We start from the raw sequence: 14,428 nt of genomic DNA, 5'->3' as shown, positions 1-14,428 counted from the left end.
TTGCTTAAATTAAAATATACTGAAAATTAACCCTGTCATCCCTTCCCCCAAACATATCACATTGAGACTTTCTCTTCACATTCTCACATCTGCTTCATTTTAGATAAAGGTATCAAGAAAAATAATTCCCCCAAATAGGCATCTTTCGCAGTTATGTAGTTTCTGGTTTGGACACGGCTTCTCTAAATAAAACCAGATTTGCCCTTGGCAAGAGAGAGGAGAGGTTAAAACAAAGCAAAGGAGCAGGTGACTGCTGACCCAGACTGAAGACAGAAAACTAATCAGTGCTCTCTCCTTCCCTGTCTCTCACTTGCAAGATTCATCTCCAAACATCCTCTGCCTCATGTAACGGTACAAACCTGTTGGTGTTTCCAGAACCATTTCTGTAGGGGAACCCAAGTAATAAATTGGAATGGCATATGCTATCTTACGCCACTGGACCAAAATCTCATTAAAACATGAAAAACAACAACAACAAAGAATGTTGATAACATCTTTCCATCATTCTTATTCATTGGGAGTCTTACTATTTGAAAGTAGTCTTCTTCCTCTCTAAGCATTGAGGTGGTGGTTGTGGGGGAATGGTGCTGGAGGATATTAGATATCCAAGCAGCTTCATTACTGATTGTTGAGTAACTCTGGATTGAACATATAATCCTGACTCACCCAGAAATTATGAAGACAATTTGATTCAAATCGCAAACCCATCCCCTCCAAGTCTTTGCTACATGATGAAATCAAAAGCTGGGAGGGGGCTTCTGTCAAAGTGACAATGGTACATATCAAATGCAAAAGTTACACATGACTGTCTGTTATGTAAGTTATATATAAAATTGATTAATCTAATTTTAATACTTTTCCTTCTCTTCAACCTAATTATGAATCAGAGGTTTTCAGTAATTCTCAGAGCAGAGCAAAAAGAATTTCCGTATTCAAAACCACACATTTGGAATGTTGCAAACGTTTAGACTACTAAGTGATTAAATGAGCACTATTTGCTGCTTAAGTCGCATAATAAAGTGAATATTACTTCCAGATATTCAAATAAAAGGCATAGAATACTGAACATAACTGCAGGGGGCTTTTGTTATCTATACTTATGGGGGGGCGGGGGAAGGTGTCCTGAATGTATGGAAAGTTAGAACATGTTTCTGGGATGGAAGACAAGGGTCAATTCTTCCAAAAACAGCCCCCCCCCCCCCCCCCCCCCCCGGGCTGCGGGCGCGGGGCCGCGCCTCCTCGCGGCGGCCACCGCAGTGCGTGGTGGTTAGAGAATACGGCAGGTTCGAGAACGCGCCTGAACGCGGCGGCGTGCTCGAGAACGCGCCTCGACGACGACGGCTGCGGCGGCCCGTGGGGAGCCAGTCGTTGCGGGGCGCGCTCTCGAGCGGCGGCCCCGGGCGTCCCGTCGGTGCCGGCACTGGGAAGAGGCGGTGGCACTGCCCGCGGTGGCGGGAGTTCGCGGCGGCGATGGAGCGCGTTTGAGCCAGGACCGGGGTCCGAGGCGCGCTCTCTGCCGACGGAAATGAGCCGCAGGGCTGCACCTACGCCTCCTGGAGCCTCGCCTTCTTCGCCGCCCAAGAAGGTGCCTGCCCTGGCTGGCACAACCGCAACCAATAATGAGTTGATGAGTCTTTTTGAGTGTGAGGAATGCTTTGACGTTGTGTTACCACCCATTCTTCAGTGTCAGGGTGGCCATCTTGTTTGTGGCAGTTGTCGCCCAAAGCTCACACGTTGTCCAATCTGCCTGAGCCAGTTGGGATCCTTTCGCAACTTGGCTCTGGAGAAAGTGGGCGATTCCTTGCTATTCCCTTGTAAATATGCCTCTTCTGGATGTGAGGAAACTCTGAGACACACTGCAAAAGCAGACCACGAAGACCTCTGTAAGTATAGGCCTTATCCGTGCCCGTGCCCTGGTACTTCCTGTAAATGGCAAGGCTTTCTGGATACTGTAACGCCCCATCTGATGCATCACCATGAGACCATTATAACCCTAGAGGGAGAAGAAGTCGTTTTCCTTGCTACACAAATTAATCTTCCTGGTGCTGTTGACTGGGTGATGCTGCAGTCCTGTTTTGGTTTTCACTTCTTGTTGGTCTTGGAGAAAGAGGAAAACTACGACGGTCACCAGCAGTTCTTTGCAATCGCACAGCTGATAGGAACACGCAAGCAAGCTGAAAATTTTGCTTATAGATTTGAACTAAATGGTGATAGGCGGCGAATGGCTTGGGAAGCGACTCCGAGATCTATTGATGAGAAAACTGCAACAGCCATTGGGAAGAGCAACTGCCTAGTCTTTAACACCAGCACTGCACAGCTTTTTGCAGAAAATGACAATTTAGGCATCAATGTAACTATTTTCATGTGTTGAAATGGCAATCAAACATTTTCTGGACAGCATTTAAAACCACTGCATTCAGTTTCACATAGAATAAAGTCACCCATCTGCCTGCGGACCTGAAACTTTGGTGGGTGGAAGCTAGACACATGAAGATGAATAAAAGGAAAGGCTGTTAAACACAGGAAACAGTTGAATGTAGTAACACTAACATATTTAAAAATAAGTCAACAGTAAACCAATGAAATAAATAAATATATATATATGTATATGTATATATATATATATATATATATATATATATATATATACACACCCAAGATGGGCATCTTTTGTGGTTTTTTTTTTGAACATTTTATTTTTTGAGACACACACACACACACACACACAGTGTGAGTGGGGGGAGGGGCAGAGAGGGAGAGAGGAAGACACAGAATCCAAGCAGATTCCAGACACAGAATCTGGAGCTGTCAGCACAGAGCCCAAGAGCTCCAACTGTGAGGTCATGACCGGTTATGACCTAAGCCAAAATCAGACACTTAACTGACTGAGCCACCCAGGCGCCCCAAGATAGGCATCTTTTGTATTAAGAAAGGAAGCATTGTAAAATCATTCTGAATTTGTGTTGTAGACTGAGCGTACTGTTGAAAAATACCAGGTTTTTGTTTTGTGTGTGTGCCCCCAAACTTTGTGTGCATGTGCGCGTGCACACGTGCATGCGTGGGGGGGGGGGGGGAAGGAAGAGACCAAGTGAGAGAGAGAAAGAGAGAGAGCACTTTATTATAAGGAATTGGCTCATACAATTATGGAGACTAAGTCCTAAGATTCGCAGGATGAGTCAACAAGCTGGAGAAGGTGGAGACCCAGGAAAGCTAATGTATAGCTCTAGTCTGAGTCTGAACACCTGAGATCCAGGAGAGCTGATGAGGTAAGTTCCACTACAAAAGCCAGTAGGCTCATAACCCAAGAAGAGCCAATGTTTTAGCCTGAATTTGAGGCCAGAAAAGACTGTTGTTACTTCACTGTACCTTCTTTTCCTTAACCCATACTATTGTAGATAGTCCTTTATGGAACCATTCTTCAGTTATCCTATTTGAGTGTATCATCTGTTTCCTGCTCAGTCCCTGACTGATATTCTTATCTTAAAATATTAGTAACTATACTTAAAATTCCTAACGCATAATAAATTTTGTGAGCTTACTGGTAAAGAGCCTTTTCTTTTCTTTTTTTTTTTTTAATGTTTATTTATTTTTGAGAGAGAGCATAAACAGAGGAGGTGCCGAGAGAGGGGGGACAGAGGATCTGAACCAGGCTCTGTGCTGACAACAGACAGCCTGACACAGGGCTCGAACTCACGAACTGTGAGATCATGACCCGAGCTGAAGTCAAATGCTGAACCTGAGCTACCCAGGTGCCCCAAGAGCCTTTTCAAACACAATGCAATCATAGGCCGGCTGAGTGATTCAGAAGGCCTTTGATGCAGTCTCTCTCTCCCCCTGGCCTTCCAGTCTGAATTTCCAAGGGCAGAGGGATCAGAGGAAACCTCAAATGCTAACACCTCAACAGCACTTATTGTCCATGATATCCGGCCTGGGATCTTTGAACTATGGTTTGGCCCCATATCTCCTCCAGGACACAGCTGGCCACAGACAGGCAGTTCAACACAACATTTAAAATTCAAAATGTGAAACATAGAATAATGAAGCCATCTGGTCCATATTATGTTGTCCAACAATTATAAGTAATGTGAGCTATAAATACAACAAGCAAAAGGAAGCAAACAAGAGACCATTAATCAATACAGACAATTTGAACAAGATATGATGACTGAAACTTCTTTTTCCGGAGCATCTTTACAAATGGTGGACTAAAGCAGGTCTAGATTGAAAAATATTACTTGCCAAACCCTTCAGTCATAAAACTTCTCTGAAGTAATAAAAATCTGCACGGGAATTTCACAGAGAGGACCCTGATGTTGCTATTTAGTAACTCACAGAGTTATTTATGAAAGGCAATGGGACCAATCTTGGCTCAAAATCCAGAATAACTCCATGAGAGTTACATCATAAGGACACTTTAGTGGAGAGGACTCTAAGAAACTCTTAACACTCATCAGCAACCCCACTTATAAAACCTGGAGGAGTTTGAGTAGGAATGTAGACAACCAGAATGGTTTGGCTCTGGATCTATATAGCCAACAGTCTTGTCATTTCTCTGACTATCCCTTAATCACCTCAAACTCAATATATCTGAAGTTAAGCAAATGCTCCTCCCTTCCCAATCTGGACCTTCTCTTATGGCTCAGGCTTCTAACATGAGCAACTGAATAGATAATAAACGTATCCATTATTTTTGGATGAGAGCAAAAACACATTTAGGCCACACGGTTGACTTCTCAGAAAAAAAGGGAATGTGGTAGAATGAATTATTTGTCCTCAATTCTTCCTGTCTTCCCCTCCTCTACTAGGGTTTTACTGTGGGCAGAGAATAAATTGCAACCCTCAATGATTTAGCTAATGGAATTGAAACAGAGGCTTTCATTGTGCTCACAGGGTTTGGCTTGGCCTCTTTTGCACTTTTGCAACTGGCAATGGCAAGAACGTGCCTTGAGTAGCCACTGGTGATACATGGAGCAGGCCAGAAACCAACCCGCAGCTAGAAGCCAAGGGCTGCCCCGTGAGTAAGAAATAAGTACATGTTTTTATAAGCCGTTGGGATGGGGCGGGTAGTTGTTATGTAGCATTATCATAGCAGAAACCTGACTGATGCAGTCTTCTTCCCTGCTCTGGGAAGACAAAATAATAAATGTATACCACAGTCTATCTTTGGTAGTTTATATGCACACACACACACACACACACACCTTTATTCTTGTACACACATTTTTTAAATGGTACCACCTAACTTAATACAGTTACTCCACATAAAACCAAAAATGAACTGAAACCCCCTTCCCCATTAGAAGACAATTAAAAATTAAAGCTAGTCTTCCCCCTGAGCTACCAAGTCAAGTATCTCTTGGTGATGTCCATGGCTCAGGCAAGATGAGATGTGGTGTCTTATGGTCTTGCAATCTGTGGCCTGCATGATATCTGATATACTACATGAGAAGAGAGAGACCAAAAATATTTAATAAAAAGGAAAAAAGAAAAGCAACATCTCAAGCATGGACATGATCTTCCTGGATCATCTTTTGTAAATGTCCACTTGTTGATTTGCTTCTCCAGCAGTGAAAAGAGGTCCTTGAATAACTGAGGTGGTGCCCTTTGGATTTCCTTTGCCCAGTGTCTTCCAGACCCCATGCAAGAAAGGGCAGTAAGAGGATTCCCCTGCTGAGCACAATACCATCATAGCGGCCCACTTCCTAGGGGAGCCTGGCAGACAGACCTGTGACGTATCAGATCATTGGCCAGGGCGTATGCTTTCTTCATGAAGCTGTGCACCAGCTCTGTTCTCTACTTTCAGCTGGATCATCTTGAAGCAAAGCTTAGCTCTCCCTCTCAAAGTACCTCAAGAAAGCAGAAAAGTAGCTCACCCTGGGAAACATCTAGACATTTTACAAGTAGATACACAGTCCCAGGAGGAAACGAATCATAATCTGATCAACAGTTTTGCTGCCCTTTATTATATTTTTTTAATGTTTCTTTCTTTTTGAGAGAGAAAGAGACAGAGCACAAGTGGGGGAGGGGCAGAGAGAGAGGGAGACACAGAATCCGAAGCAGGCTCCAGGCTCCGAGCTGTCAGCACAGAGCCCGACGCAGGGCTCGAACTCATGGACTACGAGATCATGACCTGAGCCAAAGGTCAGATCCTTAACTGACTGAGCCACCCAGGTGCCCCATGCTGCCCTTTATTATAGAAAAGATGAAGGGCTCTGCCATTCACTACAACTCAATCAGTTCCACATTCTAGGGTCTGTTGCTTGCAAACCCTAAATTTCTGACTTAGTTTAGGTTCTTTTGATTGCAAGCAAACAGAAGCCAATGTTGACAACGAGCACGAAGTGAGGGCGTGGGCTGTAGAAGAATTCGTGGGAAGGACACTGAGGAAGTTCACATACTTCAAAGGAAGTTGAGCCATGCTGTATAAGGCAGAAACCAGGGCCTTGGCACAGTCAGAGTCCACGGACCTCTTGTCCAGGCCTGTACAACCAGCAAGGTCACAGGGAGTGCCCAACCTAAACGTTCTCCTTGAGCTAAAGGAATAGCCACTTTTCGGGCCAATGAAAAAGTTCTAAAAAGGATTGTGGTAATGGTTGCACAATACTGTGACTATACTAAAAGCCAATGAATGCTTTTAATTGGGTAAAGTTTATGGTATACAAATGTTATCTCAAATATATATATATATATCAAAGGAAAAAAAAACAGATTAAAAAGAGACAATCCACAAAGGTGGAAATCAGAACGGTTTACCATCACAAATAATCAGGAAAATGTCAAAAGAACAATGAGATACCACTTTGTACCCAGCAAATGGGCAAAACGTAGAAAAGTGAATAATACTTGACAAATACAGTGGGACCTAGCACAATCCTCACCTGCCCATGGGAATGTGGACACGCTGCTACAGCCACTTTCCAGAAAAGCAACCTGGCCAGTTTTGGCTAAATTAAGCGTGCCTATTCACTAATGCCCAGCAATTCCACTCCTGGATATGTGCGTTCCAGAAAAACGTCCATATAGCTCCATTAGGGTACATGTTCAAGGGCATTCTGTGCAGCATTGTTTGTGGTAGCCGGAAGGTGGATGCAACCGAAGAAATACATAAGTAAATGTGAAGGATGCAGAGGAAAGAATACTACTCAGAAACCCAAAGCAATGAACTAAATGTACATACAGCAGTGGGGATAGACTTTTAAAAACATGGTGTTGAACAAAACCAGTAAACTATAGAATAAGAATTGCAGAGAGACGTCTGGGTGGCTCAGTCGGTTAAGCGTCCGACTTCGGCTCAGGTCATGATCTCATGGTTGGTGATTTCGAGCCCCGCGTCCAGCTCTGTGCTGACAGCTCAGGGCCTGGAGCCTGCCTCAGACTGTGTGTCTCCCTCTCTCTCTGCCTCTCCCCTGCTCATGTTCTGTCTCTCTCTCTCTCTCTCTCAAAATAAACATTAAAAAAAAAAATTTTTTTTTTAAAGAATTGCAGTACAATGCCAATTGTATACATTTGGCACAAACACACGCACAAAACAGCACTGCCAATGTTTCAGGGATTTGTTATACCTTTTTAAGAACATTTTTGGAGTGAGGTCTAAAAAAATCAGGTGCCTTGATGACATGGAAGATAGTGAGCCACCAGTGGAGGTGCATAATGACACAGATCTCAGTGTCAGAAATTTTTTTAATTACATAAATAACAAAAATGAAATGTTGTACTGACTTGTTATGGACAGCTCTTAAAAAAATAAAAGAAATTAGGGGCGCCTGGGTGGCTCAGTTGGTTAAGCATCCGACTTCAGCTCAGGTCATGATCTCACAGTTATGAGTTCGAGCCCTGCGTTGGGCTCTGTCCTGACAGCTCAGAGCCTGGAACCTGCTTCAGATTCTGTGTCTCCAGGTCTCTCTAACCCTCCCTGCTCACACTCTGTCTCTCCCTCTCTCAAAAATAAATAAATATTTTTAAAAAATTCAAAACAAAGAAAACAAGATAAAACAAAATAAAAATACTTCAAGCATTTACCTGACTTGTGCTGTATTTCCATGTGATGTTCTAGGCTATATGTTATTTTTCCTTTGTTTTCTGAATTCTTTCTGCCTGAGTTGAATTGAGTTTAAGCTGGCCTTTTTCTACAAGACTGGAAAGATGCCAAGAGCAAATAACTGCTATTCCAAAACTAGCCAGTCCATACTGTCTGGCTCCAGATTAAACAGAGAGAAAATGGATTCAGAAAAACCCTACCACACTCTGATCAAGAAGTTGCTGTGATAGTGGAAGCTGCCTTCTAATTCAGCTCAGTAGTTTTTCAGGGAGACCACCCCTGGCCCGGCAGTTTACTCTGAGAATTCAGCTCCATTTTCTCTTGAATAAAAAGGTGTGCCTTATCCATGAAGGGGACTTTGACTCTTTGGCGAGTCCTAGTTTTGCAAGATACAAATAGTAAGTTAAGGTTAGTCTTGTCCTCATATTCCTCTCATTGCTAAAGACAGAAGTAACATATATACACTTTTACTAAGGATGTATTCTGGACACCAAGCTTCCTACTTCTGTGCCCCCACCCACAGAGTCTGGCATGCCAGAGAGAACCACTACTGAGCACTTAAAACGGGGTTAGTCTGAATTGAAATGTACTTGTTGAGATCAACAGACTAGACGAAATGCTAGATTTGAAACAAATGTCCAATAAACATTAAATCTCACTTCCAAATTAAGAAAAACATCATTTACATAGCCATTAGAAAGGCATCCTTTACATAGCCACTTAAAGGATTTTCTCCCGTACTGTTATGGTTTGCCTTTGTTAACTGACATTTTAAAACCACTTTGATTTGTCATTAGCATTAGGGGCTCCCCACCGGCTACAAGCCATTTTTCATGATGGCTTTTAGATTAGAAAAGAACTGTACTAATATAAAATTATTTATTTTTTTAATGCTTATTTATCTGGGGGGAGAGAGAAGGAGCGCAATTGGGGGAGGGACAGAAAAAGAGGGAGACAGAGGATCCGAAGCAGGCTGTGCACTGTCAGCAGAGAGCTTGATATGGGGCTCAAACTCATGAACTATAAGATCACAACCTGAGCCCAAGTCGGACACTTAACCAACTGAGCCGCCCAGGTGCCCCACAATTATTTATTATCAAGCCGGAAGCAGGCAGGAATCAGGAGAGCTGTGGAAAGGGAGTCTAGTGCAATTTGCGAATTTACTAAATTCCCATCTGCACAGCATGATTGCATTTCCTGCTGTTCATCCAACAGCTGAAAGTCCCATTATTGCTATTATGGAATCCCTTCATAAAACATGTCACAATTCCATAAATCTTCCCAACTCTATTCTAGGTTAGAGCAAATCATTCTTGTACACATCCACATGTGTGGCCAGCTTGTCTCAGTAACATAGAAAGCCTTACATGCATGTCATCACCTCCCCAATAAGATGCCATGACATTATTCTATCTCTCCATTGAAGCACTTGAAAGAATCAGATGTTACGCAACTACGAATCTCTTCCTAACTGCCCTTGACATCAGACTGAATTCCCTGCATACCAGGCTCCAAGTCACTGCCTAGCCCCCTACTGGCAAAGTTGACTCAAAAAAATGTTTGATGGGGTTTGATGGGGGCTCAATCGGTTAAGTGCCCGACTTCGGCTCAGGTCATGGTCTCACGTTTCATGAGTTCGGGCACTGCGTCAGGCTCTGTGCTGATAGCTCAGAGCCTGGAGCCTGCTTCAGATTCTGTGTCTCCCTCTCTCTCTCTGCCCCTTGCTCGTGCTCTCTCTCTCTCTCTCTCTCTCAAAATAAATACACATAAAAATTTTTTTTAATGTTTGAGGAATTGAATTATCCATATGTCTCAGCATTCTTTCTTTAAAAGTTCCATTTTCTCTCATCCTAATGATTAGAAAGACCAAATTTGCTTGTCACCAGTAGCTTCTACCTTAAGTTTGCAAGGGGGTCTGCTATTTTCTAAACTATATCCATATCAAGGACAAAAATGTTTGAATCACTGTATTATACATCTGAAGCTAATATAACATTGTGTGACAACTATATTCAGATAACTTTTTTCAAAGACAGAATGCAGGGGCACCTGAGTCGCTCAGTCAGCTAAGCATCCGACTCTTGAATTCAGCCCTGGTCAGGATCTCATGGTTCGTGAGTTCGAGCCCTGCATTGGGCTCTGTGCTGGCAGTGCAGAGCCTGCTTGTGATTCTCTCTCTCCCTCCCTCTCTGCCCCTCCCCTGCTCGTTTTCTCTCTCAAAATAAATAAATAAACTTAAAAAAAAAGAATGTAGAAGTACTATATTGGCAATTAGTAGATTTTACTGTCAGTGTTATTCACCTTTGAATGCAAAAAAATATCCATTACTTGCAAATGTTCTTAAGGGGATCTGAAAGAACATACCAAGTAAATTTCCCCTACAGTGGTTCTGGGTGGAGTGACAAATGCTAGAACAGCAAACCCAACTAACCTGTGTCTTTTCTCTCTTCAAGAACTCTACGTGGAAAATAAATTCAAAATGGCTGAAAGACTAAATGTGGGACAGGAAACCATCAAAATCCTACCAGAGAATATAGGCAACAACCTTTTTGACCTCAGCCACAGCAACTTCTTACTAGACACGTCGCTGAAGGCAAGGGAAACAAAAGCAAACACGAACTATTGGGACTTTATAATGATAAAATCTTCTCCACGGTGAAGGAAACAATCAACTAAACTAAAAGGCAACCTAGGGAACGGTAGAAGATATTTGCAAACGACATATCTGATAGAGGGTTAGCATCCAAAATCTACAAAGAAGTTCTCAAATTCAACACCCAAAAAACAAACAACCCAGTTAAGAAGTGGGCAGATGATATGAAGAGATACTTTTCCAAAAAAGACATCCAGATAGCTAACAGACACATGAAAAGACGCTCAACATCACTCAGCATCAGGGAAATGCAAATCAAAACCATGATGAGATAGCACCTCACACCTGTCAGAATGGCTAAAATCAACAACACAAGAAACAACAAGTGTTGGTGAGGATGCAGAGAAAGGGGAACCCCCTTGAGCTGTTGGTATAAATGAAAACTGGTGCAGCCACTCTGGAGAAGAGTATGGAGGTTCCTAAAAAAAAAAAACCTGAAAATAAAACTACCCTACAATCCAGCAATTGCACTAGTAGGTATTTACCCAAAGGATAAAAAAATACAGATTCGAAGGGGTACATGCACCCCAATGTTTATAGCAGCATTATCAACAGTAGCCAAACTATGGAGAGAGCCTAAATGTTCATCAACTGACAAATGGATATAGAAAATGTGGTGTCTATACACAATGGAATATTACTTAGCCATCAAAAAGAATGAAATCTTGCCACTTGCAGTGATGTGGATGGAGCTAGAAGGTATTATGCTAAGCAAAATAAGTCAATCAGAGAAAGACAAATTCCATATGATTTCATTCATATGCAGAATTTAAGAAACAAAACAGATAAACATATGGGAAGCAGAGAGGAAAGAGGGAAACACACCACAAGAGACTCTTATTTATTTAATTTATTTTGAGAGAGAGAGAGAGCAGGAGGGGTAGAGAGAGAGGGGGAGAAAGAATCCCAAGCGGGCTCTGCGCTAACATTGCAATGTTAGCGCAGAGCCCGATGTGGGGCTCAAACTCTCAAACTGTGAGATCGTGACCTGAGCCAAACCAAGAGTCAGATGCTTAACCAACTGAGCCCTTGAACCACAAGAGACTCTAAATGATAAAGAGCAAACTGAGAATAGATGGAGGGAGGCAGGTGGAGGATGGACTAGATGGGTGACAGGTAGTAAGGAGGGCACTTGTGATGAGCACTGGGTGTTGTATGTAAGTGATGAGTCACTGAATTCCACTCCTGAAATCCAATATTGCAGCACTGTTAGCTACCTAATTTTAAAGAAAAAAGAAAAGAAAAAGAACTCTATATGGCATCTGGAGAATTCTAAGGAAGAGAGAAGGAAGCACTTTCTCAAAATCCAGAGGCAAAGGTAGGGGGGCTAGAGCACCTGGGGAGCCACCAAAAAAACCCCAAAACAAACAAACAACAACAACAACAACAAAAAACACAGCGAGAAGGCAGAATAGCAAATCCTACAGTGAGTCTCACACATGACTGCACTATACTGATTTCACCTTGTTGGGGAGCAGGAATTCCTGTCCCCTCAAAGGTCCTTCTGGCTGGACTAAGAATCAAATTGACATAAGTCAAATTAACAGGAGAAAACCAAACTTAATAGACATACATTCAGGGAACCCACATAGACATGGAAATTGCTAAAGACAGTCAAACAAAATGAGGTCTGTATGTGACCCTAAACTAAGGAGAAGGGGTAGGGTTCTGAGACTTCAGAGGAAAGGAATGCACTTCACAGGGCAATAAGAGCAGATGTTTGCTAATTAGATGTTTGCCCTGCCAGACACCTGGGTCACTCAGATAAAACTTATCTCTGTTAATAACCCTTATTCTGGGAAAGACCTCCCCCCCAATTTAGATTATTCTGTGTAGTTAAGGGAGGGACAAACGTTCCTCTGGAGTCTGTAGGGTCTCAAGTGACTTCAGTTCAAAATAATCCACGGGCCAAAGTGGCACATTCTGGGGGAGCCTTCCTGAACCCCTTTGCACCCCAAACAAAAATATGCATAACCCAACACGAGATGCATTGAGATATTAATATATATACTTGTGCTCTGTGACATATACCCAGGGATTCTGCCATGAGCGAGTGGTAGATCTGTACATCCTCTTTATATAGAATCTAGAGCTGTGCTGTGTAATTAATATATTTAGTAGTATAATATAATATACTACTAAAGTTTATATAATATTATGCAACTAAAATTAATTTCACTTGCTTCTACTTTTGAATATGGCTACTAGGAAATTTCAAATAATACATGTGGCTTACATTTTATTTTATTTTATTTTTTCATGTTTTATTTTTGGGATAGCGCTGGTCTATAGGCAGCTGGAGTAGAGAAGGGAAGAAAAAAAAGGTCGTGGAGTTCTTCTAAAACCTGGGGTGGGAAGCTGGGTTTCTCACCACCAAAGCATCTCTGCCCTGTTAGTGGCCTCACAATGACTCACAATTTTCAGGATGCTCCAAATCTGAGCAGTGTTATTTGAGGAAGTGGGCTCACACTGTGTCTCAGGAGCATCCTTAGGAAATGTTTGGGGTAGCCAATGATTGGTCCCGCTAATGTTGATAACAAAGATGCACCTGGTCAACTCCTACTCTCCCTTCAGGATTCGGTTCAAGCACTGTATTAGGCCCTTGCCCAGCTGGACCACATCTTATAGGTCTTCCATATTGTCTGCTGCATCAGTTCAGGGCTGGGCCCACAGTGCGTGCACAATACCTGTCACAAGCTGAACCGAGTACGGACCTTTCCCTTGTACGTTTCTTGGTATTTCATAATTATTCTTTCTCCACTGAATAGAGAAATATAGTTTCCTCTGAAATAAGAATGCTGTTTAAACATTATGGTGAAACAATCCTCTCTGCATGGTATGTAGCAGGAAGGACCCAGAACCATTTGATACAATAGCCTCTAGGGAAGGGAACAAGGTGGCTGAAGACGGAAGTTTAAGAGATTTTTCTGTAGTGTTTCAACGTGGAACTTCATGTCAGGAATTCTTTTAAAATGTTTGAAAGAACGTATCTTCACTATACAGAAAAAAGATTTTGAAAGCTGCGACTCCATCAGAGACTTGTAAAGAAGTTTTCTCGCAGCACTCCTTTTAGATAACAGTCAACAAATTGGTTCTGTGAAGCAGCAGATAGTAAATGTTTTAGGCTTTACGGGTCTCCGACAACTACTCAGCTCTGTCACTGTAGCAGGAAAACAGCCACAGACAACAGTTAAAAAAAAAAAAGTGTGCGCAGCTATGTGCCAATAAAACTTTATTGACAAAAATAGATTGGGATTTAGCCTACACCTATAGTTTGCCACCCCCTGCTTTAGATAGTGCTTCCTTTGAACAACAAAGAAAGTGCCATCATGCTTTTTCCTTCTTCATTCTTTTTTTTTTTAATTAAAAAAATTTTTTTTGAGTTTATTTACTTATTTTGAGAGAGAAAGACAGAGAGAGTGAGCAGAGGAGCGGCAGAGAGAGGGAGCGAGAGAAATCCAAGCAGGCTCTGTGCTGTCAGCGCGGAGCCCAAAGTGCGACTTAAACTCACAAACTGCGAGTTCGTGACCTGAGCTGGGACCAAGAGTCAGATGCTTAACCGACTGAGCCACCCAGGGGCTCCCATGTTCTAGGTTTTTACCTTACTCTCAATATCGAAATGCTCCCAGAGTATTAACTGAAAGCATAGTCCCTCCCAGGGAAAACGAATCAAAGCAATACATCTATTTTCAAGACAATTTCTTGTTCAAGGAAAAGACAAGAAGTTTCAAACTTGA

The 14,428-nt window shown here is 42.4% G+C and overlaps 1 protein-coding gene across 1 annotated transcript; it reads left to right on the top strand.

Annotated features, from left to right (window-relative positions):
* The first annotated feature begins 226 nt into the window (after positions 1-226).
* LOC145714612 (E3 ubiquitin-protein ligase SIAH1-like) lies at positions 227-2,596 on the top strand. Its single transcript, XM_081794249.1, has one exon. The coding sequence runs from the start codon at positions 1,127-1,129 to the stop codon at positions 2,369-2,371; it is 1,245 nt and encodes a 414-aa protein (XP_081650375.1). The 5' UTR covers positions 227-1,126; the 3' UTR covers positions 2,372-2,596.
* The last annotated feature ends 11,832 nt before the right edge of the window (positions 2,597-14,428 follow it).

Source organism: Panthera onca, chromosome X (assembly GCF_046562875.1).
Source record: "Panthera onca isolate mPanOnc1 chromosome X, mPanOnc1 haplotype 2, whole genome shotgun sequence".
Taxonomy (NCBI): Eukaryota; Metazoa; Chordata; class Mammalia; order Carnivora; family Felidae; genus Panthera; species Panthera onca.
This window is presented reverse-complemented; position numbering and strand designations above follow the sequence as displayed.

Bases quoted from the DNA above. Each gene is read 5' to 3' on its own strand.
- LOC145714612 (XM_081794249.1), top strand. From the start codon at position 1,127: ATGTATGGAAAGTTAGAACATGTTTCTGGGATGGAAGACAAGGGTCAA.